At 49.2% G+C, this 25506-nt stretch overlaps 1 protein-coding gene across 2 annotated transcripts in view; it reads left to right on the top strand.

Moving 5' to 3' along the window:
• Positions 1 to 25506, top strand: part of GALNT14 (polypeptide N-acetylgalactosaminyltransferase 14) — a 93014-nt gene that overhangs the window by 59843 nt on the left and 7665 nt on the right. Inside the window, exons 4-13 of one of the 2 annotated variants that reach the window (XM_069009306.1) lie at positions 2289 to 2356; positions 4833 to 4898; positions 6790 to 6911; positions 11295 to 11382; positions 12037 to 12121; positions 13557 to 13660; positions 18047 to 18173; positions 20192 to 20284; positions 21621 to 21704; positions 22828 to 22972. In XM_069009306.1, coding sequence (XP_068865407.1) covers positions 2289 to 2356; positions 4833 to 4898; positions 6790 to 6911; positions 11295 to 11382; positions 12037 to 12121; positions 13557 to 13660; positions 18047 to 18173; positions 20192 to 20284; positions 21621 to 21704; positions 22828 to 22972 — 982 coding nt within the window. The remainder of the gene's footprint in view (positions 1 to 2288; positions 2357 to 4832; positions 4899 to 6789; positions 6912 to 11294; positions 11383 to 12036; positions 12122 to 13556; positions 13661 to 18046; positions 18174 to 20191; positions 20285 to 21620; positions 21705 to 22827; positions 22973 to 25506) is intronic. The other variant, XM_069009307.1, reaches the window with a different exon arrangement.

Here is a 25506-nt window from a genome sequence, read left to right on the forward strand (position 1 = left end):
TTTGCTGGCTTTCTTACAATCCTCCTTTCCTGCAGGTTTCACAGAGTTAGGTTTCCAGGCAATCAGCACTTGTTAAATATTCCACTGAGCGTGATATTGCTCTCCTGTCTCTGTCTACTGATGCTCGGCTACGGTAATTTGCTGAACTCAGCTCTGGCGTACGGGGATTTCTAAAAAATAACAAGCCTATTAATAACAATAATTAAAAAACACTTGACAGGTGGAAACAGCACATCTAAATTGTTCTGCGTGCCCCAGTGGGAGGAGGGGCGCTGAGCCACTTTCTCCCAGTACTTCATGCAGGCTCTTGGAGAGGTAGTGTTGTCTAACTCTGCTTGGTACAAGCCAAAGTGTCAGGGTGGACACAGCAGCTCCTGACTGTTGCTTAGGGAACTGTGGCTTTCTCTTCCTTGAAACCTTAGCATGCAAGGCATCTGTAGTGGGGGAAAAGAATGGCTTTTACCAAGATCCTGAAACTGGAAGAGCCAGGGATTGTGTTTCCAGGGAAAATAATTCTTGGAAGTGATTTTTGAGGCGTTCCACAAGGGAGGTTCCAGGCTTACTCACTCTGGTCTGATAGAGAACCCCCGTTTTTGAGGATTTCTGCTCAGGGAAAAGAAAAACCAGCCTGGAGGAAGGATTCATTATATATGGAAGAAATTACTTTCTGTGAGTTGCCCAGAGAAGTTGTACATGCCCATTTACTTGAAGTGTCCAAGACTAGGTTGGACCTGGTCTAGTGGACGATGTCCCTTCCTGTGGCACTTGGATTGGAGCTGGATGAACTTTAAGGTCCCTTCCAACCTAAACCATTCTCTGATGCTGTGATTCTATTTCAAGCATCTGCCTTGTGATGTCCTGTATGCCTTCCAAAACAATCCAGTTCAACTGTTTCTCTCTGCATGGTTGTAATTCCAGCACCTGGAGGGGAGGGGGTACAACAGTGCAGGCAGCAGGCACCTGGCAAAGGGGAACCCCCTGGGTGGGGTGGGCTGCATTTTCTGCCAGCTGGTTGGGTGGCTCCCAAGTCCCCTGGGGCTTCTGCCCTTTGTAGCTCTCTTTACTGGGGTCTGGGCCAGGAATGTGGTTTGTCCAGACTTCCTGGCTTTTTTTGGCCAGAGTTTTGGGAGCCTGAGAGACTGGGAAAACCTGTTAATAGAGATCTGGCAGGATCAGGGGCTGCAAGATTGTTAGCTAGTTGGGTGACTGCCCTCCTGTGCCAGTGGGAGGTCTGAAGATCTGAAATTTTGGGGGGATTTTAAATCCTGTGTGGAAAAGGAACCGTGCTCAGGATGAAGGCAAAGAAGTTTGAGTGCTGTAGAAGCCTGTACAATCTGACTGGCATTATCAAAGCCCAAGTCAAGCACTTAGGTGACTTTTGGGATGCTCTGGGACTTCTGCTTCAAGCAGACAGCCTTGACCTTTTGCTGGGGCAGGATTTTAAGCATGTGTAATAGCAACTGCAACTCCTTGTCTTACATGTCAGGATGACTTTGGCACTGGTGTTTATTTGGAGATGAAATTGCTGGAGCCAGTGCAACCAATCCACGACTTCTGTGCTGTGAGAGAAAGGGAAAGAGCAGGTCTAGACTTCTTAATAATAGTAACAACAATAATAACCCTTGGTGGCATAATTAAGGGAAGACTGTAGCTTTGTGCCACGTTTCACAGTGCCTGTCCACACAGAGGGAGCTGTGAACCACATCCTCCAGCCTCTCTCTTTCATTACCTGGGTGGGCTCCGACCCTGCTCTTATCCTCTCAGCAGCCTCCAAAACACAATCAGCTTGAGGATAAAAACAGGAGTCATCCTGCCACAGCTGTGAGCTGTGTAAAGATGGGTTTGAGCTGGGTAATTTTCTCTGTGTTGGCCCTGCTGTTGCTGGACCACCATATCATTAGCCCCAGAGGAGGTGGAGAGGTGACAGTAGCTTTGCTGTAAGCCCAGTTAGGAATCTTGGTGTAATTTGGGGAAAAAAGAGCCAGTTTTTCCTGGCTTTACGTGGGGCTCTGCTTTTGCTCACAAAGGTGAAAAGGGTGAATCGCAGCTATTTCCTAGGAATACAGAGTGCTTGGCTCCTAGATCAGGCTACAGGGAGTTGACAGCCAGCCACTGGAGATTACTGGGGGGGTGGTTTCTGGGTTCTTATCTAGTATATCCTTTCTGGAAATCCAAGCCTGGTCTCCTGTGCTTTGGTGGGGGGGTCAGTTCCTCGGCTTGTCCACTTCATTTGCCGGGTTGTTAACTTGGTCAAGCACTGTCATGGATTTTCTCTCTTCATTCCTTAGCGTGCTGAACCGCACCCCAGAGCACCTTGTCTATGAAATCATACTCGTGGATGACTTCAGTGATGACCGTAAGTGTCCCCTTCCCTGTTAAAAGCAAAGGGCCAAAAAGCCTGAGAGACTGGGATTTGTGCTCAGTGGGGGAGAGTTTGGTGGAGTGGAAGGAAATTTAAAGCTCTGTAGCTGCGAAGAGCAAACCCTGCTGTGCCGGGTTTGCATCGCCACGTGTAGAATTCAAATTCCAAACGATCCAGCCTCTTCTCATGAAAATAATGCAAGAAAAGTGCATGGCAAATCGTTTTTATGCCCAGTAGACGTGAATCCAATCCTTACACGGCTGTACCCCACCACAGCCATGGTGTGTTTGATCTGGCTTTCAGCTGCAGCCAGGAGCAGTTCTGGGTTGACACCACTGGAATTGCACGGGACAATGACAGTGTATATGACAATGACCCTATGTATGTGTTCTGCATACGTTTATGTAGGTGGTCAGCAACTCCTGATTTTTTTTTTTTCACCCTCTTTTTCACCCATGAAAAGAGGATTCCCTGCATGGGTTTCCCATTTCTGAGGTGCACCATAAATAGTGTTGTACACCACACAGACAGCCCACATCCTCCTGCTGTTCCCTCCCAGTTAATAGCGTGACTCAAGGGAAATCAATAGCTCTGGTCTCCAGCAGAAGGTAGCTGAAGCCCCAGGGGCTGCCAGGGAACCACCCCAGCTAAAGACCTTGCCTGGTGTGGTGGGAGAGTTGAAGATCTAAGTGCTCAGAAATACTGTCTCGGGTATAAAAAGGATGATAAACTGGCTGAGTGGTCTGTGGCACGTTTCTAGGAGCTGCAAAATAAAGCTGTTTACTTGGAAACATGAAAACAAAGCCAGATAGGTTTCTTTATAAAAATGGATCTAGGCTTTGCTCTTGGATGTTATAAATAGGCATTGCCTCGGAGAGCATTAGGGACAGATTTCACACAAGACCCACTTCTTGGCATTGACACCTCACTGGGAAGTTGCTGAAGCTAGGGGAAGGAGCTGCTGTGATTATGGTGAGCCCTGGAGCAGCTCCAGCACATGGGGTGGGCAGGCCGGGCAAGTCTGGGAACTGGCAGAACAGGGAGGAGCAGCAGGTGCAGGGACTTGAGCTGCCCTGGAGAACAGCAGAGCAGGATTTTTGGAAGGTGGAGGAAGTAAATGCCAGGTATTTGGCTAATAGGCAAAGCACTTGCCTTCCTGGAAGTAGGCAGGTTTGTAGGAATGCAGCTCCCCTGTCACAGTGTGCCAAGTGCTGTGAGCCAGGGAGAAGGAACAGGGCTGGGTTTTAACTGATCCCAGGGCACCAGAGGGGAGCCTGTTTCCTGTGTAACTTAGGGGAGCCCCTCAGCTACTCAGCTCTCCTCAGCTATCTGACATCTTCTTTCCTGTGATAGTCTGAGCCTGCTGGCATCTGCTCTGCATGCATTTACATAAAATACATGCATTTGCATAATACACTACACACACATGGTCAGTTTTTTTCCCTGCAACCCACCCCAAGCAATTAGTGTTTTATCTCATGCCCAGTTGTGTCTCGTTTCTCACCTCCCTCTGCCTGCTGACTTGTTATTCACTGGGATGCAGTTCTTCAGCACATGAGTTCCCACTATCCCCAGCAGGTTTTCATTGTGAGTCCGTAGCCAAGCCCTGGCACTTCTGCTCCCCATTCCAGCTCTGTCCCTGAATTATTAGGGGTGTGGGTACAGTGATCTCTTGCTACAGAGATTTCTGGAGGGGGTGAGAGTGCTCAGGGGGGTGTGTGGGTGCAGGGGTTGGGCCGAGGGAATAGGGCTCTGTGTTTATAGCGCTGAGGAAGAAAAGGCAGAGGGGTGTGAGCCATGAAGGGGTTGTGGAGGTCACAGCGTGGGTGTGTAGAGGTGGAAGGGACTGTGATGGGTGCACCTGACATCCTCCACTTTGTTGGGAGAAATCCAGGTGAGGAGGGATCCTAAGGCTGCGTGTGGGGTTGCGGGACCTCCCTAGCTCAGGTGTAGGTGGCTGTCAGGCCTTTCTGCCCCATGGACCTGTTGCCCAGGGTGTGAGGAGCCCCCAGCTGCTCCACAGGGCTCTCTTTGAGCATCCCTTTCTCCTTGCTGAAGGCTCCAAGCCACCACAGGAAGCTCCTGCCCTGCCAGGCAGACACGCATCAACAGCTTGTGCGTTGCTTTGCAGCTACCAAAAATAGTCATTTGCATTAATGTGCAAAAATTTAGATTCTGACCCGAACCACAACTTTTCTGTGCTGATTTTAGAGCATAATTCAGCTGCTCTCAGTGTAAATCTGCTGAATTTACACTAGTTTTATGAAAACTGCTGCTCTGCCAGGCCCAATTTATGCTGCATGAGCTGAGGGGTAAGGCTGTCGTGACCCAGCAGTGCCATTGCCCTAACAAGCCATCAGCCAGCTGAGGACAGGGGCCTCTCCCTGCTCCCAGTCTCTCCTAGGAGTCCCCATTTCTGCTGCCAGAGCCACCATGAGGGCTGACTTGTCCTCCCTTTGTGTCTCCCAAGCTGATGACTGCCGCTTGCTGGGCCAGCTCCCCAAGGTGAAGTGCTTGCGGAATGGACGGCGGGAAGGTAAGAGCTACCTGCCCACATGGGGAAACGCAGATTTTGGGAAGTGTGAGAGTGATGGAGCTTGGAGGAGCCTCCATGGAGTGGTCAGCAAGGAGGTCAGTGGCTCCTGGGAGTAAGGACGGCCCTGATAAAAGGAAATGTGATAAAGGGCTGAGATTTGAAATGGATCTCCCCTCTCTCACTGAAAAAGATGGGACTATTAAGATATCCAGTGAGGCTCAGCTGTAGCTTATTAGCCAGAAAATTAGAACAGGCAAAACAAAGCCCGGGGTCTTATTTGTAAAGATGTTTGCTCTAATGAAAGAGAGAAGATCTGCTCCTGCTGCTTCTGTGGGATTTTTTTTTTAAATAATTAATTATATTTGAGAGATTAAGAAGGGCTATATGGAGGATGAATGCGTGTCCTACTGGGATGCTGCTGGCAACCTTTTGAGACATCTTCCCATTCCCCATGGTCTGAATGTGTGTTTCAAATCCTGCTTTACAGTATTAGGAGAACTAAAAGAAGTGTTTTCATGCTGCAGATTCAAGCTGTGAGTCCATGTCAGTGTTGGGTTGAGGAGACTGAGGAGTGGAGAAGGTTTTTTTCTCTGTGGATTCTTTCTGCAGAGGGTTTCAGCTCTGCAGGTCTGGTGACAGGGTGACATCAGGCCCATGGGTGTAAGAGACATTCCTGCTTTGGCAGGAGAGTAAGGGAGATCTCCACAGACCTGTACGTCCTTCTCACCTTTCTCCCATGTGTTGTGGGGGTATGTGTGTGCTCATCTCCAGCAGTTGATAGACCTGCAGTTATTGGTGCTCTGTAAATCAGTCAGAATGTGAGAACTCAACCTTACCTTTCTGAATACATCTCTTAAACGTATCCCGCAGGGGCTGCCAGGATTTGGTAAGGGCAAATGCTTGGAGGGTGTTCCTTAACCCCTTTCCCCTAGGGAATTTTAATATGAAAGTCAGTGACCTCCTGCACAGTCCTGATGGTGTGCTGCTCCCTAAAATCCTTCTGTCTCTTTATCTGCGTCTATGTCCCCTTGTATTGCCACTGTTTCGGCTTCATAAAGAAGTTCTGCTCCCCTTGAGTCACCAGTGTCTTCTCTTGTTTGCCAACAAACCATCTCCTTTCATGGTTCCCTTGAGCAACCACTTCAGGCAGGAGAAGTGTTGGAAAACTGGTTAACTCCTGCATAAGTAGGAACAGGGCATCTTTAAGAGCAGTGGTCTTGCCTAAGTCTTGTGTGAAATCCATGTGTGGTTTCCATGTCCTCCCTCTTTTTCCATTTTTCTTTCTCACAAATGCGTGCAGCAATCCCTTCCCATCTCCCCATGATCCCCAAGTTCACTGTCGGAACCCTGATGAGCCAAGCCTCTTTCCTGGGTGGAAAATGTTGTTCCCATTGAGCAGTGCCCTCAGGGTGGGAGAGAAATCTGAGGGTCGCTGGGACATGGAAAGGATCACAGCAGGGAAGAGGCAGCGGTCTAGGAAAAGCTTAATTCTGTCACAAGGTGATCCCATCCTCAGCTTCCCTGGCCCATTCCCCACTGCCTCACATCTGTGTTAGATTTGTTGTCTGCAGAGGGTTATGAAAGCACTTTGAATCATGTTTTGTCCCAGAAGGTGACAGCAGAACTAATTTTGCAAACTACATATTGGTATAAATGCCATAAGTCAGTAACCTCGGTGGAGCCATTTATTTGTGTTGGGGATCTTAGGAAATGGTTTGCATACCTTGCAGCACTGGGAAGGATCCAATGAACCTGGGCCATGTTTTATCTGGATGGGATTTAGGCAGGTCCAAACCTGGGAGAAGCACGAGTGCAGGAGACTCTGCTGGAGGAGGCTGGGGGTGTTACCCAGCCATCTGGGCAGCAGCTGACGTGGTGTGTCCCTGGACAGGTCTGATCCGGTCCCGAATCCGAGGAGCAGACATGGCAAAAGCAGCTGTCCTGACCTTCCTGGATAGTCACTGTGAGGTGAATAAGGACTGGCTGCTCCCTCTGCTGCAGAGGATCAAAGAGGTGAGTGCTCCTGAGAGACAGGGTCACCCTCAGGGAATGCATGGCCGATGGCCCCCTCCTCTTCCTCTTAGTGGGCATGACCATCCAGCCATAACCAGCTGCATCCAGGCATCCAAGTAAGGGGTACAGAGGGGCCCTTTGGGGTACAAAGTGGTGTTTTCTGGCCTTCCTCCACTCAGGAGGCAGGTGGGATGTCTGTGTGACTGGGGAAGCATGTGGGTGGGTGGGACAAGGTGTCTCCCGGGGCAGCGGGACTCTTAACTGGCAGGCACAGGTTGAGTGGTGATAGGGGAATACGTGGGCAGTGCTCCAGCAGAGATTTTAATTAGGCTCATGTAAAATGCTCAGTGATGATGATTTAAGGGAGTGACGGCTCCTTGAATAGGGGCCGAATTTAATTTCATGCAAATTAAGTGCTAATAAATTGATTTAATAGGATTTAAATTCTGCTGATTTCGGAGCAGACAATGACATTCGCCTTTCTCCGGCGGCGCGTCTCTTGCCAGACGTGCACACAGAGGCTGCTGGCACCTTGTCACTTGAGTCAGGGGAACTCTGTGCCCGTGACCTGCTGGCAGCAGAGTGCAGGGATTGAAGCCTTCAGCTCTGGTGGAGGTGCACCATCCTTTCCCTTCCCCGTGCCTTGTTTGTTCACCCTTGCTAAACCTCTGGCTCCTGATTGCTAGTGTTAATTACTCAGCAATTTTATAACTACTGAGCTACATTGACATAAGGGCAGCTGAGGAGCAAGGGGAGGCTGAGGTGGTGGGTCATGGAGAAACTGCCTGGCTGGTGTTCACGATGCCCTCATCTAGGGCATCCTGCTTTTCACGTCTGCAGATGTGACAGCTGTGATGGCTGGGCTGTGCATGCACTCTCTGTGTCAGCAATGGGACAGGGGCAAGGGGAGCACAGCACCAGGTCAGGTCCCTTCATGTGGGCGAGGGCAGTCGGTGCTGCTGGCACTCACAGCATAGCCAGCGCTGGAGAGGTCCCAACCTCGGTTTGCAGGCTGGGCCACAGAGCTGCTGATAGATGGTAATGTAATGAAAATGGTCTTTTCACATCATCGATCGTGCCTCCAGTAGAGCTGTGAGAACACATGCTGTGATATCCTACTGGAGCCTCATGGCTGGCCTGGCCAAGGTGGGATTCACTAGTGAGCTTTACAGCATCACTTGTTCCTCTGGGCGTTTTTAAGGCAAGCATCCTTGCTTTTTGCCAAAGCCCTGCTGTTCTTCAGTGAGGAGTATCCAGAGCAGTTGCATCTTTCCCAGGCAGAGCTTTTGATGTGTTTTGTCAGGAGAAGGACAGTGAAGGCGGCAGGAAGGGGGCTGGCAGATCTGCTGTCCCACGCAGCTCTGGGACGGTGCCCCATGTCCGGCACCCGTGGGGTGGGTGAGCGTGAATGCCGTGTGCAGCATCGCCATAGGAGTTTCAGTGCCTTGTGGTCTGAATGCAGCATCAAACGCACACATCACCTCTGTGAACTCTCCTGGATTCAATCTTTCCCCAGCTGGAAGTAAGGCAGTCTGTAAGCTTGCAGTGCTGCTCATGCTGCCCTGACCTTGCCCAGTATCTTGCAGCCTCAGGCAGCAGGGGAGATGTACTACAAAGAGTGTTGAGGGCTCTGCAAAGCCAGAGGGGTCCCGCTTTGCCTGCTTTTTAGCTGCTCACAGAAGCTGCGGGATAAGGGCAGAGTCCTCAGTCTCCTTCTTCCCTGTCCCACCATACCCATCTTTGCCAGCAGGGTTAAAGTACTGCTCAGTGAAGTGTATGAAATGTTACTGCTGCCACCTTCAGGCTGTGCTCAAGAGATGGGCTCCCTGTCCAACTGCTCCATGAGGATCGGCTGCCTAGGAAGGGCATTTTCTCCCTCTGTTGCTCCCAGGAACAGTCTGTTTTGAGCTAATGTGGTTTTTAAGTTCCAAGCAAATGAGCGGTGAGTGCCTCAAAGCACACCCATCACTTTTGCACCACAGCCCAGCCACCCTGCGCATTGCTTCTCTTATTTTCTCAGCCAGAGCAGCTATTCCTGCCACTTTCCATGGTGGGAAGTGCCAGAGCCCATGTGTGCCACCGTGCACCCCTTTGGAGGTGCCCCTTAAGCTCCACCTTGAGCTCTCCCAGCAGCTGATGGTTTCCCCCCCACGGCTGATGCTCACTGGTGGGCGTGGGCAGCGCATAACCAGCATATGGATTTGGAAGCAAGCAGGAAGAGCAAGTGATGGAGTGTGGGGGAAAGATAGAAGGTCTGGGGGATCTCAGCCCTGTGCCTGGGATGGTGTTTGTCTCAGGGAGCAGCAGTGATGGTCAGTGTCTTGCACCAGCGTGTTTGCAAAAGTGTGGTTGGGAGTGTGTGGGCCTGGGCTCTTGTTTTTATTTATGGAACAAATATCTCTAAAGCCATTAATGGTGCATTTCAGGGCAGCTCTGAGTAACTTTTCTAAAAATATAATTATCCATCCCGAGGTATTTTTACAGTATGACTCAACAAGCTCGCCCCAAAACTAGATTTGCAAATGGCACTGGGATGAACCAGTGAATGGTGACCCCCTGCTCCCAGCTCAAATACCCCCCAGTCTGGTGCTTTCCTGGGAAAAAGGAGACACATGAGGGGCAGCCTGCCTAGTCTTTGCCTAATCCTGCTGTGGGGCCAGAGGAGCAACTGTGGTGCTTTTTGATGACCATTACAAAGTCAGGATGTAGAGGCTAGGAGCCACGCTGCAGCCAAGGTCCTTCTCCAAGGCTGAAATATATCTGTAATCTTCAGGCCCATTCTTTAGAGTTTCTTCCTGTTGGTTTAGGTGCATATATTGGTATGTTTGAGAAGTGCATTGCAGAAACGAATTCTGAGGTTTGTGAAAGAGGACTGGAGGTTTGGGTGTTGTTAATATTAACATGCCCTGGCATGGGTGGGTATCAAAAAAACCAGAAAGATGAAGCTGCCTATAATAAGATTTGGTGCTCAGCCCAAAATAAATCATAGCAACAGCGCTGTGCTCTTGAGCATGCCTTGCTTTTCTTTTGAGGGTCAGAGAGACCTTCATGAAAGCTGAGTAAATATAAATGTTCCCAGGATGTGGCAGGGAAAGTGAGGCAGGAAGAAGACAGCATTGCTCAAGGTTAGTATTTTGCAGTAATGCACTCAGCCCAGATATGAAGGGGATTTTTCTTCCAAGAAGTTGTGCCCTGCAAGGAGGAGCAGTGGAATTGAAATTGGGGGTGAGTGTCAGCTAGCTAGAAGTGCTCAAAGGTAAGATGTTTGAGGGGCAGGTTTTAAATGAGTGGATGCAATCCTTTCCCTGCAGTGCTCAGCACACAAAGCAGATGCTTTGCTTAAAACCTTTCCCCTAGCCTCAGGCAATTAAAGGATGCTTGGCTGTACTGAGCTGTGGCAGCTTGCGGGGCACTGTGCAGCAGCCACGATGGAAAGGCTCATTGTGCTTGGATATGACTTGTGTTTCCCCATGCAGTACAGAGGTACAGCAGACCTTGCCCTTTCAGTGAGATGTTTGACTCACAGAAAGTGATGGTGAGATCCCTGGCTTGACCCTGTTATGGAAATACCAAGTATTTGTCATGCTCAATTGGAAAATCAGCTCTAGTCCAGCTCCCAGCTCATGGCCTCTGGTTGCTTCTTCCTACAGCTGCATTTGAATACTTCTTTGTCAGGACTAATTTCTAAAACAAAGTCTTTCCCCAGTGAGAGAGCAAGCCCATGTGTGCTCAGATGCTTTCCTTTGTATAGCTGTGAAAAAACAATTTGATCTGGCGAGGGTAAAACCTTGAAGTTTGAGCTATAATTGGAGTTTGGGATTTTTGAAAAGAAAAAGGGAGATAAGAGCCCAGTCAAAGCTGTCAGAGTCTCTTCCTCCTGTAGATATTTTTGTTCATAACTGTTTGTATAATCTCTTTGCCCATAACAAGATGTTAATTAAATCACCACCAACTATTTTGAGTAAATCAGGTCTTTTTTTTTTAACCCTTTCACACCTTTGGCAAAACTAACTGTATTGCCATAGTTGGTGCATTAAAAAAAAATACCCATATTTAAGCTATTTGGCTGTGTTTTTCCTCTGTCATTTCAATTGTCTGTTTGTCACTTGACTTCTGAAATCCAGTTAAAAGTACTTAAGGGAGGTGAAAGGGGAATATTTTGGTGAATTTGCAAACGGCAGAAGGAACTTCGAATCCAGCCCAGCTGGGTGCCAAGTACAGGCACAGCCTGAGGAGGAGGAGGCAGTAATGGGCACTTGTCCCTGGCAAACCTGAATGACACCAATGTTTCCAGCCCCTTGGTGTCTCCAGGAGTTTGGAGTCCCTTGCCCAGTTTGAGTGGTGCCCTCTGAAGTCATGGGTCTGTTTGCTTCTGCTTTGCAGGATCCCACCCGAGTGGTCAGCCCCGTTATTGACATCATCAACCTGGACACTTTTGCCTACGTGGCAGCTTCCTCAGATCTCAGAGGAGGTGAGTCCAAGCTTTGTGCATGTCCTGTGGGCATCCATTCCATGGTGGGAATGTGCACTGGCCTTTGCACCACACCTCTCTTTCCTGCTGCCCCACAAAAAAGCACAGTAGCACTGCTTGGTGCTCCAGCTGGCAGCTCCACACACAGGTGGGTGTGGTGTGAGGAATGCTCTTGCATTGAGGAATGCAGTGGATAAGGCGGTCAAGCAGGAAAGAAGGGTCACATCAAAGCCACCCTGGGCAGCACTGGAAGTGACAGGAGGAGATGGGGGATGTCTAGGCAGCAACTGGAGGATGCGAGTGTACTGCTTATTAGTACGCCTGTGCTATTTGTAGCACACAGTATCCATCAGAGCGTGCTTCTGTGTGCACAGGGGGGACTAAGTGAGGTTTCAGCTGCAGCTTTAATTCTGACTTTTCCTGCCTTTGGAGCACTTGACTTTGCAATTGTAATGCGATGTGTTGTTTCGTGTTCATATGTAGTTGTAAAATATGTTAGGCATTGGACTTTTCTCCCAAGAGCTGCATCTCTGTGGCTAAGTCATTTGAAAGTGGGGAAAATGCTCCATCAAACACAGCTTCTGCAGCCTGCATTGCCTCCTAATCCATATCAATTTCTAATTTCCCCATGGCACTTCTCTACTCTGGTTTTAGGTTTTGACTGGAGTCTGCATTTCAAATGGGAGCAGCTTTCCCCGGAGCAGAAAGCCAAACGACTTGATCCCACCGAGCCCATTAAGTAAGTCGGGAGGGGGAAGGAGGCACCTGGCTAACATGGCGCAGGACAGGCCTCTCATGTGACCTCATGTGTGTCCCTGTGGGGCTGGACAGGCCTCTCATGTGACCTCATGTGTGTCCCCATGCACCGTAGCAGTGTGCTGTTTCTTCCAGGGCAGCTCTGAACTTCGGGTACCTCTGGCGAGCTCCTGGCTAGCCTGGGTTTTGCAGTACAGCTTCACCTTCCAATACTGAAGCCTGAGATTGCCACAAAGATAGAAGGGGTGAATTTATGGTTACTGGGGTTTTGGTAGTGCTAAGGATTATGGTTAGGGGAAAAGCCCAGTGCTGTAGACTACTGCTTCTCTCAGCTCAGCTACCACTTTAAAAATAAGGCAGTGTCCTCAGCCCTCATGATAAACTTGGTGTCTAGTCCAGCCTTCCCAGATCTGCACTGCTCTTCTGGACCTCACTGAAGACTCCTCAGAAACTGGGGTGTGCAGCAGAGGGAGCAAAGCTGAACAGGAGAGGAGATGCCATCTGTCCTCATGCTGTGGGATGGAGGGGGTCCTTCATTCTGCTGGGAACCGCTGCTGGCAGCAAGCCTGGTGCTGGTGTCTACAGCCCCAGCCAGGTGTGAGGTGTGGGCACCAAGTGTTGGGGGAAGCTCAGGGCCTCAGAAGGCTCCCAGGGGAGAAAAGCACTGCTTCTCCTTAGGATGCTGCTGTTAACAGGAGCTCTCACTGGCTTCCCAAAGGCTGGCCTTGCATTCGTGATCACTCTGCAATGTAGGGCCCAGTGGAGATTAGCCTGGGCACAGCAGTCACCCCAGCTCCTCCCAAGCCTACGCTGAGGCATCCACACTGTCTCCAACTGAATGGAGATGGCACTTGTGCCAGCAAACAGCAAGTCTCCTCAAGCTGTCTTCTGGGTCTGCCCTCCCCTCCTCCACAGGCTTTCTCTGTGCAGTTTTCTTAGCTAATCCAAAGAAAGAAAAATAACCCTGGTTTGAAATAAAGATCACACAGCTAGTGATGGCTTTTAAAAAGCCCTTCTGAATTGGCTCTGCCTTCCTCTCCCCGGTGGAATGGTGCTCTTAATAGGCTGGCTCCAGGCAAAAAGCCCATCTGAGTGAATAACCCCCGAGTGCTAAGTGCATTTTTGATTCTGAAGCCTACAATCAGGGCTGTGAACTTTGGGCTTGTAGGAGTTGTGCTGACGGGTGCATTAGCCAGTCATTAAGTGCCAGGCAATTTATGATTGACAGCAAAACACCAAGGCAGCTGAAAGAAAGACTCAGATGCATTTTGAGGTGTTTTGTCCTTTTCAGTGAGAAGGTGATACGTAGGTAATGTCCTGGTGATGGAAGAGGAGGCAAAGGGAAGGGCTGCTTCTCTGCATCCAGGTGCTACAGCAGTGCTTGAGAGGGTGTCCTCTTCTCCTTGTCCCTTCTGCAGGACACCCATCATTGCTGGGGGGCTGTTTGTGATCGACAAGGCCTGGTTCAACCACCTGGGGAAGTATGACAGTGCCATGGACATCTGGGGTGGGGAGAACTTTGGTGAGTTGTTCTTCATCTTCCTGTGCCTTGCTGTATTGACTTCCTTTTCTGAGTCATGCCAGATGGATACAAGGTCATTTTGGACTTTGAATGCTGTGGGTGGTTTCTCTCATTTACAGTCATAGGTTGTGGTCTTAGGAGAGTGAGGGATCCAGCAACCATGAATGATAGCAAGTGAGCAGTTGTTGGTACTTGGGACTGCCTGCTTTGATTTTCTGTAGGTAAATACCCTAAACCACAGAGTTTTCAGCTTTGGTGTTACCAACAGATCAGAGAACACTCCATGCACCCTCCTATTCCTTCCTGATCTTATTTTCTCCTTAATAAAGCAAAGAATATGTCTTATTCTATTCATGACAGCATTTCCAAGCTATGAACTGAGGTATCAGTGCCTCCTTGAGTTTGCAGAGTACCTGTAGCTCCATCTGCATGCAGCAAACAGGTAGCAAAGTAACACAGCTGCTTATCCATTCCTGTGTCCCTGGGTGGCTGACTGCTGCCAGGCTCTCTGTGATACCATCACTTCTCCTGCACCAAAAAAAAGGGTTGAGCTGACCTAAATTCAGTCGCCTCTGGCCCTTATCACGGGACAAGATGGGTATTAAGAAATCTTCTGCAAGCACACTTGAGAGGGTGCATGAAAGAGGTAACAGCCTTGTCCACTTGTCAGGCAGAGCTGGATCGGGCTGGGCTGTTCTGCCTTTGAAGCCATAGAGATGCTGTGGATCAGGACAATCTACTGTACCCACAAGTAAAGGGGGAAGCACCTGATGCCAGGCAGATGGATCAGAACCTGGCTTTAATAGCTTGCACCTCTGGGGAGTGGGGCTAGCCAGGAAGGAAGGCTCTTGTGTCCTAAAACATGATGCTGCCAGTCATCCAAGGGAGCAGATGCTGCCGCCTTGCAGGAATCCATCCGCTGCCTGGCACTGTTGTTTCCTTTACATGCCTTGTCCCTCTAGATACATTTTATTTATTTATATCTTGCTATGCAGTAGGAATCTCACTCTTTCATGGTTGCTCTCTGTGGGTGGGTATCTTGCCTCTGGACTGACCTGAAGTATCTGAGTGGGGTGGCTGTGAGCGAACCTGGGAGGAGAGTGACAGCCCTGCCACCTCCCCTGCTGCATCAAAAGCCCAAAGAAAGCACTCAAGAAGGGAACTAGACAGGAGAGAAGGGGGAGAGGAACTGCCATGCTGTGCCTGACCTGCTGTCTGTCTGTGCTCATCATTCGTCTCTGACAGCAGTCAGCAGGAGCTGCTCCTGGGACATGAACAGTGACAGCACAGCCTGCTCTTGGGGGAAGCTCCATCCTGGCAGCTTGTCCCCTGCCAGGCTTGTCCCATGACACTGCAGGCACTGTGCTCCTTATGCCTGGTTATGGCCCATCCTCCAGAGGAGAGGTTTCCCTTAGGGGTGCTGTGCCCCAGGAGGCTGGGCCTGACCAAACGTGCACTGGCTGGGAACTGAATGTGCTGCAAGGTGTACCAGGGCCTCGTGTGACAAAGGAAAGCAAAATCAGGGTTAACATTGCAGCAAAAATGTGCATGCCTGCATAGAAGCAGGGCAGAGCCTGTCTTGCCCATTGCCCTGGGAGCAGAAGTGTGCCCAGCTCACAGCTCCACCTCCTGCAGGTGCAGCAGTCAAGGGCAGTGTGTCCCATCTCTCCTTTGCACCCTGCTGGCCCTGGTCAGCTCTGGGCAGGGAATGGACAGCAGGAGCTGCTCATTTTGGGTGCTTGCAGTGAACCATGCTCTTCCTGGTAGCTTAGTCCTGAGGGGCTGCAGGACTCTGGTCCCGAGGAGTAGCGCTGCTGCCTTTAATGTTACTGACAGGGCAGCTGGAGGGGGCTGGAGGATTCAGGCAGAACAAAAATGAGCGTGTTTGGCTTTGAAGGAGGACACCATAAGTGTTTTGCTTCTTAAATTTACTGAATTCCCTGTAGATGAGTAATGGCAGAATGGACTTGCAGGCCAGCAAGAAGTGCTGGTGGAGGTATTTCGCTGAGTGAAGGCCAAGTCCAGTGCACCCCAACATGTAATGCTCACACCCCTCCTGGGGATCACTTGGAGGGGCCACTTGAGCTGATGACATCTCTTGAGGGTAAAGTGAAGGACACTGTTGATTCCTGCTCCCCTGACTCCTCTGAGCTTACCCTATACTGTGCTTTAGTTGTTTCAGTTTTACCTTCCATTAGGGCACTTTGCTCTTGGCTGCCTGTCTGGAGACCTTGTTTGTTACGTGCCGTGGATGGCTCCATAGTTCATCCCTACCTGTGGGAACTTGTGCTTTCATTGTTTCTGCTGTGCCTGGAGCAGGCTCTGCAGGGTGCAACTAGTCTGAAGCGGAGAGCTCAGACTCCTCAGCATCTCCTGTGCACTGTGTCCTCATTCCAGTTCACAATACACAGAGATCACCTCTTCACTGGGCTTTGAAAAGATCAGGCAAGGACTGTCTGGTGTGAGTCTTTCCCTTCTAGCACATCAGGGAGCTGCTCTTCTCCCAGGCAGAGGAGGAGGGGAAGGCACATTGCAGTAGCCATGCTGGGCTCCACAGCTGCTCAGCTGGTTGTCCCCTTGTATCAGGTGCCCTTGTGACTGACACAGCAGAGTGGCTAGTGCTGTGACACGCAGACAAGTGACAGCAATGGCCCTGTGCGAGGGGCAGCGAGAGCAGCAGCTCAGCGTGGCCGCATCCTGCCATAATCTCATTTCCCTGCACCTGTGATTAGGGTTGCTCCCAGTATAGCACCAGGACATGGCACAAGGGCACGTTTTATTGGCCTCTTAATACCCAGCACTGGGGAAAGTGGTGAGGCTCCAGCTGCTGTTGGCAGCTCTTGCACGTAAACACGGCAGTGAAGGGAAGGGGAGGGAATTTCTGGAAAGTAATACTGCTCCCTGCTGTGCTTTCCCACTCCTGCCATTGCTTGTCCCTGCTGCCAGGGCCAGCTGTTGGGGATGGTATCAAAGCCTCGAATTTTGGACTCAGGCATCAAGGGAAGAGGGCTTTGCAGCTGTGCCAGCCTCCCATTTCCATCAGCTCAGGAGCAGGCGGGTGTGCTGGGAACGGGATGGGAGCAACATGAACCTGGCTCCCACCTCTGCAGCAACTCAGGGCTGAGCTGCATGTGCTGAGAGGGCTTTTGGAAGTCCGGGCTCCATTTTGCCTTTGCTCCGGGAAGCTGTGAGCTGTTCTTGGAGGGATGGAAGCTTTGTAAGCCAGCAGTGCCTTCCCTTGGAGGAGGAGGAGTCCTGTCCACACTGCCCAATTGGCCTTCCTGCCACAGGTGCTTGTCTTGCCAGCATCCGACCTGGGGACAAGTGCTGGCATATGTGAGGGGACTGCTGGGAGCACAAGCAGGCAAAGACAAGAGGTGTTCTTCTGTCTTAACTCTGTACTTTAATGGGGGTGTGCATGTGAAAAGGAATTATTAGTTTTGAAGTAGATACATGCTACATATAGCTCTGCACTGTCCACAGATGATAAAATAGGATTTGAAGAACTGCAGAAGCCTTTTCATTTTAATTTCATTTCTTTTCCACGCTGGTTCTGTCTGAGCATGACTGTCTGACAATAGAGCTACAGATTCATAGCTTCATAAGCATCAGGACCAGATGGACCCATTAGATCAGCCATTCTGCTTACCCATCCTACCTCATCCAGCTCCCTGCCAAGAGCTTTATAACTTCTGGTGTCAATTGTGCCACAGGCTCATTTTCCTAGAGAAGGGCCCTGTGGGCCAGCCGTAGAGCGGCTTGGAGTGACTGGGAGACATTTCCCATACTGACAGCTTACCCAGATTTTTGATAATCCCTCCCACTGCTGACCTTTCCTTGTGTGAAGGTGTGTGCCTTACTTAACTGCAGCGTTGGCACTCAAGGCCCAGGGTACCTGGGCAGGGTAAGCTCCTGTCCATTTTGGGGCAGGTGATGGATGGACAGCTCTCTGTTCGCTTTGCAGAATCAATGGTGGATTGATAATGACAGCTGTAGTCATTAATGAAGAGAATTCATAGCCTCTCCTGGTGAACTTGACAGCCCTTTGGAGGGAAGTGACTCTGAAACAGGCAGTGCAGAAGTAATAAGGGAGGCACAGAACGGGCAAGATGATTCTGCGATGTATGAAAAGGGACCTGCGTACCATCTCACGCTCACCATTGTGGTAGCACCTGCTGTGCTAGAGGCAGGTTTCAAGTGCACTGACTTCAAACAGCTTGCAAAGAAGCTTTGAAATGCACTTTTAAGGCTGTTGTGCCTAGGAAAGCCCATCTGGTAATTGATTTACCCTAGTTTAATGTTGCAGAGGATGAAGTAAGAGCTAACACCAGGATTCAGACTGCTCTAGGACAGAAAGACAAAGTGCTGAAGCTGCTTCTCTTACAGAAATCTCCTTCCGGGTGTGGATGTGTGGAGGGAGCCTGGAAATCATCCCCTGCAGCCGTGTTGGGCATGTCTTCCGGAAGAAACATCCGTACGTCTTTCCAGAGGGAAATGCCAATACATACATTAAGTAAGTGGTTTGTACTTGCTTTGTTTTTTTGTGAAACGGCCTTGTAGGGAGTGGGGGAGCAGAGAAGACAAGCGGGAAAGTTTGTTTGGACAACTTTGAAATATCCTTGGGCAGGAATTTCTTGAGCTGAAGAAAATGTAAGTCAATACAACTGTCCCATAGGATTTCTCCAGCGTCGAGAATGTGACAGAAATAGGACATTTATATGGTAACTTTCATCAGCACAGAAATGGAGGGAGGGCCCCAGCACATCCCTGAGCGCTGGCTACTGGGACATAAAATGGTTTAGACCTTCAGGTCATCAGAACATATTTATAATGACCTGAAATCAGGCTGCCAGCAATGTCTGTCAGTAGCCAGTGACCTTGTGGCTCAGCTGAACCAGAAAATTTGGTTCCCAGTGCTTCTCTGGGAGTGGAGCCACACAACTTGCTGGAGTGGGTGGCTCTGTCTCCAGGCTGGTGCTCTTTCCTGAGCAGAGGCAGTAGTGGGCTGCACCTGGCTGGCATGGACACCAAAGGAACTGCGAGAGCATGCCAGCTGAAGGGGACCTCTCCTCACACACAGGAACATATACTGAATCAGGTTCTGAAAGGGCTGCCTGAAATGGGCTAAGATCCAGGAACCATCAGGCAAAGAAGGAGGAAATCCAGAAGTGGGAATAGGCATGGGAAAGATGATGAGAGCAGCCAGTGAGGGCAGGAAGGATATCCTCCATTTTTAGAGTTTGAGGCTGAACGTTGTTGCTTAAATGAATGACAGAGAAAAGCACTGGGGGCACTTAGAGTAAATGCAGGGTTGTTTCTGAGCTAGCCTGCAGCTGTGAGTGCTTGCACACCAGGCTTGCCTTTTAGTGTGGGCTTCCCACTGTTAGAAAGAGCCTGCAGCATTTGTGAAGATCCAGAGTTACTGCTGGCCCAGGCTCTCTGCAGCTTCCTCAGCCTTGAGACAAGGAACAGGGGGAGTGGTGCAAATTACACCTCTCACTAACACCTAATGTGTGATTTCCAGCCACAGTGTGTGGAGCAGGAAGGGGATGGCAGTGATGGGCACAGGACATTGCTGGCATCAAGGAGCAGAGCACAAATTTGAGAATCACTAGGAGGGCTCTTGCTTTCAGTACTGAAGCCAGACTACTTCAGAGGGGTCTGGGGTGTGGCAAAATCTCCACTGTCAGTCGCTGCGAACCTGAGTGAAAAGGTGGTGCCTGCATTGCATCACCTGCAGGAGGAGCAAGGGGAGCTCGAATGGGTACAGCTCTTCTGACTCCTTGTCAGGCACTGGCCTCTGGGGACTTAGGGGACGTCTGTGTCAGGCCTGGGTGTGAGCCTTGGCGTTTTTCCCCGTGTTTCTTGTAAACTCAAATGAGATCAGGAAGCCAAACAAAGGAACCCTGCACTTTGGGGAAGGTTAGGTACAGATGTAGACACTGATTTAGTCATCTCTTGAGCGAGAGCACTTAGACTAGTGCCCTAGAGAGAGAGGAAGAAGCCCATTAATCAGCAAGGAACTGAAAAGCAGTCTGGAGAAATGTAGCTGTAGGCATCAGGAGCTGGGGTGTTATTAAGCTTAGGGTATCTGCCAGCCTTAATGTCACAGTGTATAGATTGAGAGGAGAAGCAGCTTCTGGACTGAAACAAAGGAAATATTTGCAAATCTTTGACAAACTTTCCAGAGCTCCATCCCAGCCACTAAATAAAACCCCAGGCACTCCTGCCTTGGAGATGATGCTTAAGAGAACATGCAGTTCGGAGTCTGGTGGATGCAAAGCATCCAGCTGAGTTTGAAAGGGTGAGTTCTTCACCCGAACTTTATTTGGCTGGATGTGTTTGGTCCCTGGGTACTGGCAACAAAGCACTACCTTCTCTAGCAGCGAGGGATGGGCTGGCTCAAAGGGGGCTTGGGTGAAAACCGAGCCGAGGGGGGGGAGGAGGGCAGGATGGACCAGTTGGTGCATTTTGGGAAGTGTCACCTCGCAGGCCCCCTGGGTTTCACGCGCGTTCCGTTGCCTCCCTCAGGAACACCAAGCGCACGGCGGAGGTGTGGATGGACGAGTTCAAGCAGTACTACTACGCCGCCCGGCCCGCAGCCCAGGGCAGGCCTTTTGGAAAGTAAGGGTTCTTCCTCTGCTGCCTGTGCCCTGCCTGTGCCCTGCCTGTGCCCTGCCTGTGCCCTGCCTGCTGCACTGGGTGCTCACGGTGACATCCCCTGCTGTGGAAACCCGCCTGCATTGTTTCTGTAGCAACAATTAAATGCTAATGGCAGGCACGTGCTACAGCAGTGAGGTGGATAAACAGCCAGTTTAAATGCTGTGCTGGTTTGTTGCAGTGAATAAACCAAATCCAGGTGGGGGAAAACCCCCTCTGCCTGTGTTCTGCCCTTGGCACTACATACAACTACTTATCCCAGGGTGGAGTTTGGCAGGGAGAGTCCAGAGGTGCTGGTGGCAGCTGGCAGACAGGAAAATCATCAAATTTTTGACCTGCTGATGCTTTATTGGAAAGCAGCGAGTGCTTTGTGTGCAGCGAGTTTACCATTCATTCTGTGAATAGCCAGAAATGCCTCCCTGTCAGGAAAACTGTAAATATCTGTGTTGTATTTCTCATTTTCACATGCTACTCTTTGCCTTAGAAAGTTTCCTTCAGACTCCAGGGGGTTCCGAATCCAAACCCAAATTCCTTGTGACCACTCTTCAATCTCCAGGATAACTTAAGTTGAAGTCCTGGTGACTCCCCTGTTTTTAGTGAATTAATATATCCTCCTCCCGTCCATCAGCACACAATGAAGTAACAGCTCTGTCCTGCTTAGTGTAGGAGGGTATGGAGAAGTTGACCTATGTGAAAAGGAGGTACTGGAGGCTTCTGACTACTCCATAAAAGCCAGCTCATAACAGCTTCAAGGGTAGAGGTTGGCCCAGGGAGGAGCTGGAGTTTCTAAAATGTCACTGTACATGATCCCTCAGTGGAAATTTTGTCCTGATTCATGAAAGAAAAAAGTACTTCATTCTGTGATTAAATTCTGCTGGCTATAAGCATGTTTAGGTGCTCTTGCAAATCAAGGCCTCCTGCAATCCTGTATTAGAATAGCAAGTAGCATATATTAATTTCCTGGTACGTTAATATATTCAGGTAAGGGTCATTGCATATACTAGCATACATTTTTTGCTAATCATTTTTAAATGACTGTGCTCTTCCATGAACCTTTTGAGCTCCAGGCTCCTTGTTAAAATGACAATATGTCATCATGCTATGTTACCAAGTGAGACCTCTGAAGAGACAAAGATCCAAACAACTGCTCAAGCTCATGCAGAGAGAAACCAGAGCTGCTGATGCTCTTATGTTTGCTGTCTATGCACTTCTGTTGAGTTTCTCTCAGCCTCCCTTTTTGGTGTGTTGGGTCTCACCTTCATCATTTCCACTGTATCTCTGTGATACTTTCTTCCCACAGTGTCCAGAGCAGAGTGGAGCTGCGGAAGAAGTTGAAATGCCACAGCTTCAAGTGGTACCTGGAAAACGTTTATCCCGAACTTCGGTATGGATGTGCGATCTCCACCTGCCTCCAGCAGGCCAGTGGGATGCTCCATCCCTCCCTCCTGCCCCACAGAGCTTTCCTCTGCTCCAGAGACATAGGCACCCCCTCCCTCAGGCCTCACAGAAGGGCAGAGTGAATTTTGTGCTGGCTTTAAACACAGCTTGCTCATGGTGTGACATACTGCAGGGCTTTGGAGATCCTTGGGAGTCCATTCCAACTCTGGATATTCTGTGATACCTGCTTCCTTTAAGCTCTTTGCTGCAGGGCTGGTGAGGGACAAAGCACCAGTTACTCCCATTTGCTCTCGGGGATTCATTAGGTATCCTCCTGCCTATGCTGTGGAACAGGCTGTATAGGGAAATAGGAGAGATTTCCTCACAAAAGTATCCCAGGGCAGAAAATCCACCATAGCCTCTGCTGGGGTGTTTTGGTACTTAATGACTCTTGCTTCCTAAACAAGCACCTAATTTCCAGTCCTTTCACACTGTTCTGTGGCACTCAGGGCTCCTCTGTTGTGAAACCATTCACTCTAGGATTTTATGATTTGTATTCAGATGGCTCTGCCTTGCTTCTAGTCCAATGCTTTGCTAAATATTGTTGCTTTTGCACAGATACCTTTTAGTTACCAATTTACTCCAGAAACCATTGCATTCATTCCCCTGGTGCCTATCAGGAGCCATCCTCAGAAAGGATGGTAAAGTTCTAGAGATGCCTCCATGGACCTGCTGGTGCAATAGCTGAGTGCAGAATCACTGTGTGAAAATGATGATTTATAGCCATTTTCTTGCTTTTTTGCCATGGGTGGCATTGCACAGCAGCATTCACAGGCAGTGCCAGGGCTCTGTGGCAGTTTGTTACAAAGTTCCCTTCTCATGTAAGCTGAAGGCTGACCTTCAGCCTGCTCACAGCCTACTCCTGGCTCCTCTGTTTGCCTTGTGCAGTTATTTATTTTTTCCTCTTACAAAGGTCAGCCATCCATCTCCGTGTGCTGCTCTCAGTGCTTCAGTATTGTAGTAGATCTTTCCACCCCTCATTTTCTGGAGGTGAAATGATGCAGCCTCACCCCACTGAGCCTCCCTGTGCACAGGGCAGTACGGATGTTGTTTTCACACTCTTCCCACAGGATTCCCGAGGAATCGCTCTATCAGACTGGGATAATCAGGCAAAGGCAGAGCTGCCTGGAGTCACACAAGTCTGAAGACCAAGAGCTCCCCATCCTGAGCTTAAATCCTTGCAACAGCAGCAAGGGCACAGTACCAAAGGCACAGGTAAGATGTGTATCCCTGTGATGCTGGATGGGAAGAAGCCATGGGGGCAGCTTCAAGATGATTTCTTAAGGTTGCTAAAGCTCTGTTGGAGGATTTACCCATTCTGCCAGTGTCTTCCCTTAGGCAGCATGTAGTTAAACCCTGGCAACTCCACCTGACCTTGGTGGAGGCCCTGGGCAGCAGCAGGGACTGGTGCAGGAGCCATGGGACAGCGTGTCCTGCTCCGTGCGAGTCTGTGCTGAGCACTTCCCGCTGCCCAGGAACGCCACATGCCGCTCATCTGCACAGATCAAAGGCAAAGAGAATTACAACCTCCTCTCATCTCCTAGCCTTTTTTCTTTCAAAATACACTGAGTTGCAGTGGCATTTGTAACTTCATAGTCTGCATTCTCTCAGTATTGGATTGTGCATTAAACTAGCAAGAATTCAATGAGGATGATCTCGGTTTTTTCGGTCTCATTGAGACGAGAAAGCGCTGTACAAATTGATGTTCTCAAAAGCACAGCCTAGGAGATGTTAGAGCCAAGAGCAAGAACATGTGCCTTGCAGCAGAGTTGCTGGACCAAGACCCTGAAGATACACACAGCTTCAGAAAAACCCACCTTTGCTTCAGGTTCCCTTTGTGATTTTGGGCATGTCAGTAAGCTCTGTGTTTCCATCTATAAAACAGGGAGGATAACAATCCCTTGCTTCTCCATGGTTTCCATGAATTAATTCAGTGGGAAATGGTGTGGTGTGCTTGCTTCCACTTATACATCCTTAACCCTCATGGTACATATTCAAACCAGGTAGCTCTGCATATGAAAGGCCCAGCCTGGGGAGACTGCTTAAAATGTCCCTGATTTGTGTGTGCAAACAAAGCATGTCATTATGTGCATCTCTTTCCAAATGCAGTTGCATGTCTGTCTCTAGGCAGGAAATTAATATCTGTTTCACAGCATGGCAAAATCAACAATGACTACTTGAATATTAGTCAGTTCAGAAAATGTAGTTAATGTAATTGCAAGTGCCACATGGTAACACTTGGTAGGGTTTCACTGGTTTTCAGCTTCCAGAATTGTTTTTCTTTCTTCCGCTGCTACGTGGACTTTTCACACAAACAGCAAGCTGATGAGAGCAGGTCATCATGTTTTTCAGGGCTAGCTCTGCAGAAGAAAGGAAGAGTGTTCTAACGACAATAGCAACTTCCAACGAATTGGCTGTTTTTAAAAAAAGACCTGGGACAATCAGAATGAAAAATGCTGCTGCAAGTTAGTGTTTCAAAATGAAATGGTATTGGTCTTTCTGAAATACCAATTTGATGTGGTATTTTAAAATGAGAAATGTCATGCCAACAAGTTGGATTGTTTCATTCCCACCGAACACATTTTGTTTTGACATTTCTGTGCAGTAAATTTTTGGAATTTTTCACGCCACAAACTTTTCATCTTCCCGTTCTGATTCTGCAGCAGTTTGCAATAGGTCAACACTTCCCACTGGATGGCAACTCCATTTCTTGTGCACATCCAGCACTAACTCTGCAAGGGAACAGAAAAATACACTACAAACAGATTGCAGAATGGCTGCACTCAGTACACAGCAAGAATAGAGAAAAGCCTTTCCTTTTTATCTTTCTCTGTTTTTAGGCTAGTTCTCTGTTACTTGTACCCATGAAGAATAGTTCAGATTAAAGCAGGGTATTTAAACTTCAATTGTGAATAGAAACTTATATTTTAATGACTCAGTTGCTACAAGACCACCTGAACTTGTGGATGACATGGGTGTTAGAACCACCAGGCTGTGTAGGATTGATTATGCAGCAGTCCTGAATGCTACTTGGTTTTGCATTTGATATACCAGAATAGAGCAATAATCTTCACTTTTAACATACTGCAGTCACGTCTTGTTTACCCTAAGCTTCATTATTTGAAAAATAGGCTTAGCTAAATCAAAGCTCTGCTTTCCTGGTATTCAGTAAGTACCGTGGAAATATCCTGGCTGTCCAAATTCCTTATTATCACTATTATAGTAGCAGTAATTTGGTTGCTTTGATTGCCTTTCTGTAGCTGTCTCCCTGCTGGGCTGCTGCAGCCCTTTACCAACATTACATGCATGAAATCTTGGGACTGGGTGTGGGAAGATCTGAGCTACTGTGGTTTAAGGAGAGAGGCACAGGAGCTGTCAGATGGCAATCAATTGCTCTTTGTTTTAGGTTTTTGTACCTGTAGTGTAGGGGAAGGGTGTTGTGAGACCTCTGGCTACATCCATGGTTTGGGTAAATTGAGACAGGTGCTCTGCAGTGAAATCAGATTTACACCCTTAGGAGATCTCAAAAAACCTCCCTGGTGGTGTCTGGTGTTGGTCCTGAATTACTGAAAGGGGCACTGAGGCACAAGAAGACCACTCATCTTTGTGTAGGAGAGCTCTGTCCTCACATCCCGGGCATCCACTTGGCCCTTTCCTCTCCAGGTCTGGCAGTGGGCAGGGTGGGCTCTGTCCCCTGAGATGTCTCTCAGAGGGATCTTGAGGTGGTTGAGGACCCCGGGGTGGCTCAC

The sequence above is a fragment of the Aphelocoma coerulescens genome, chromosome 3, assembly GCF_041296385.1.
Source record: "Aphelocoma coerulescens isolate FSJ_1873_10779 chromosome 3, UR_Acoe_1.0, whole genome shotgun sequence".
Taxonomy (NCBI): Eukaryota; Metazoa; Chordata; class Aves; order Passeriformes; family Corvidae; genus Aphelocoma; species Aphelocoma coerulescens.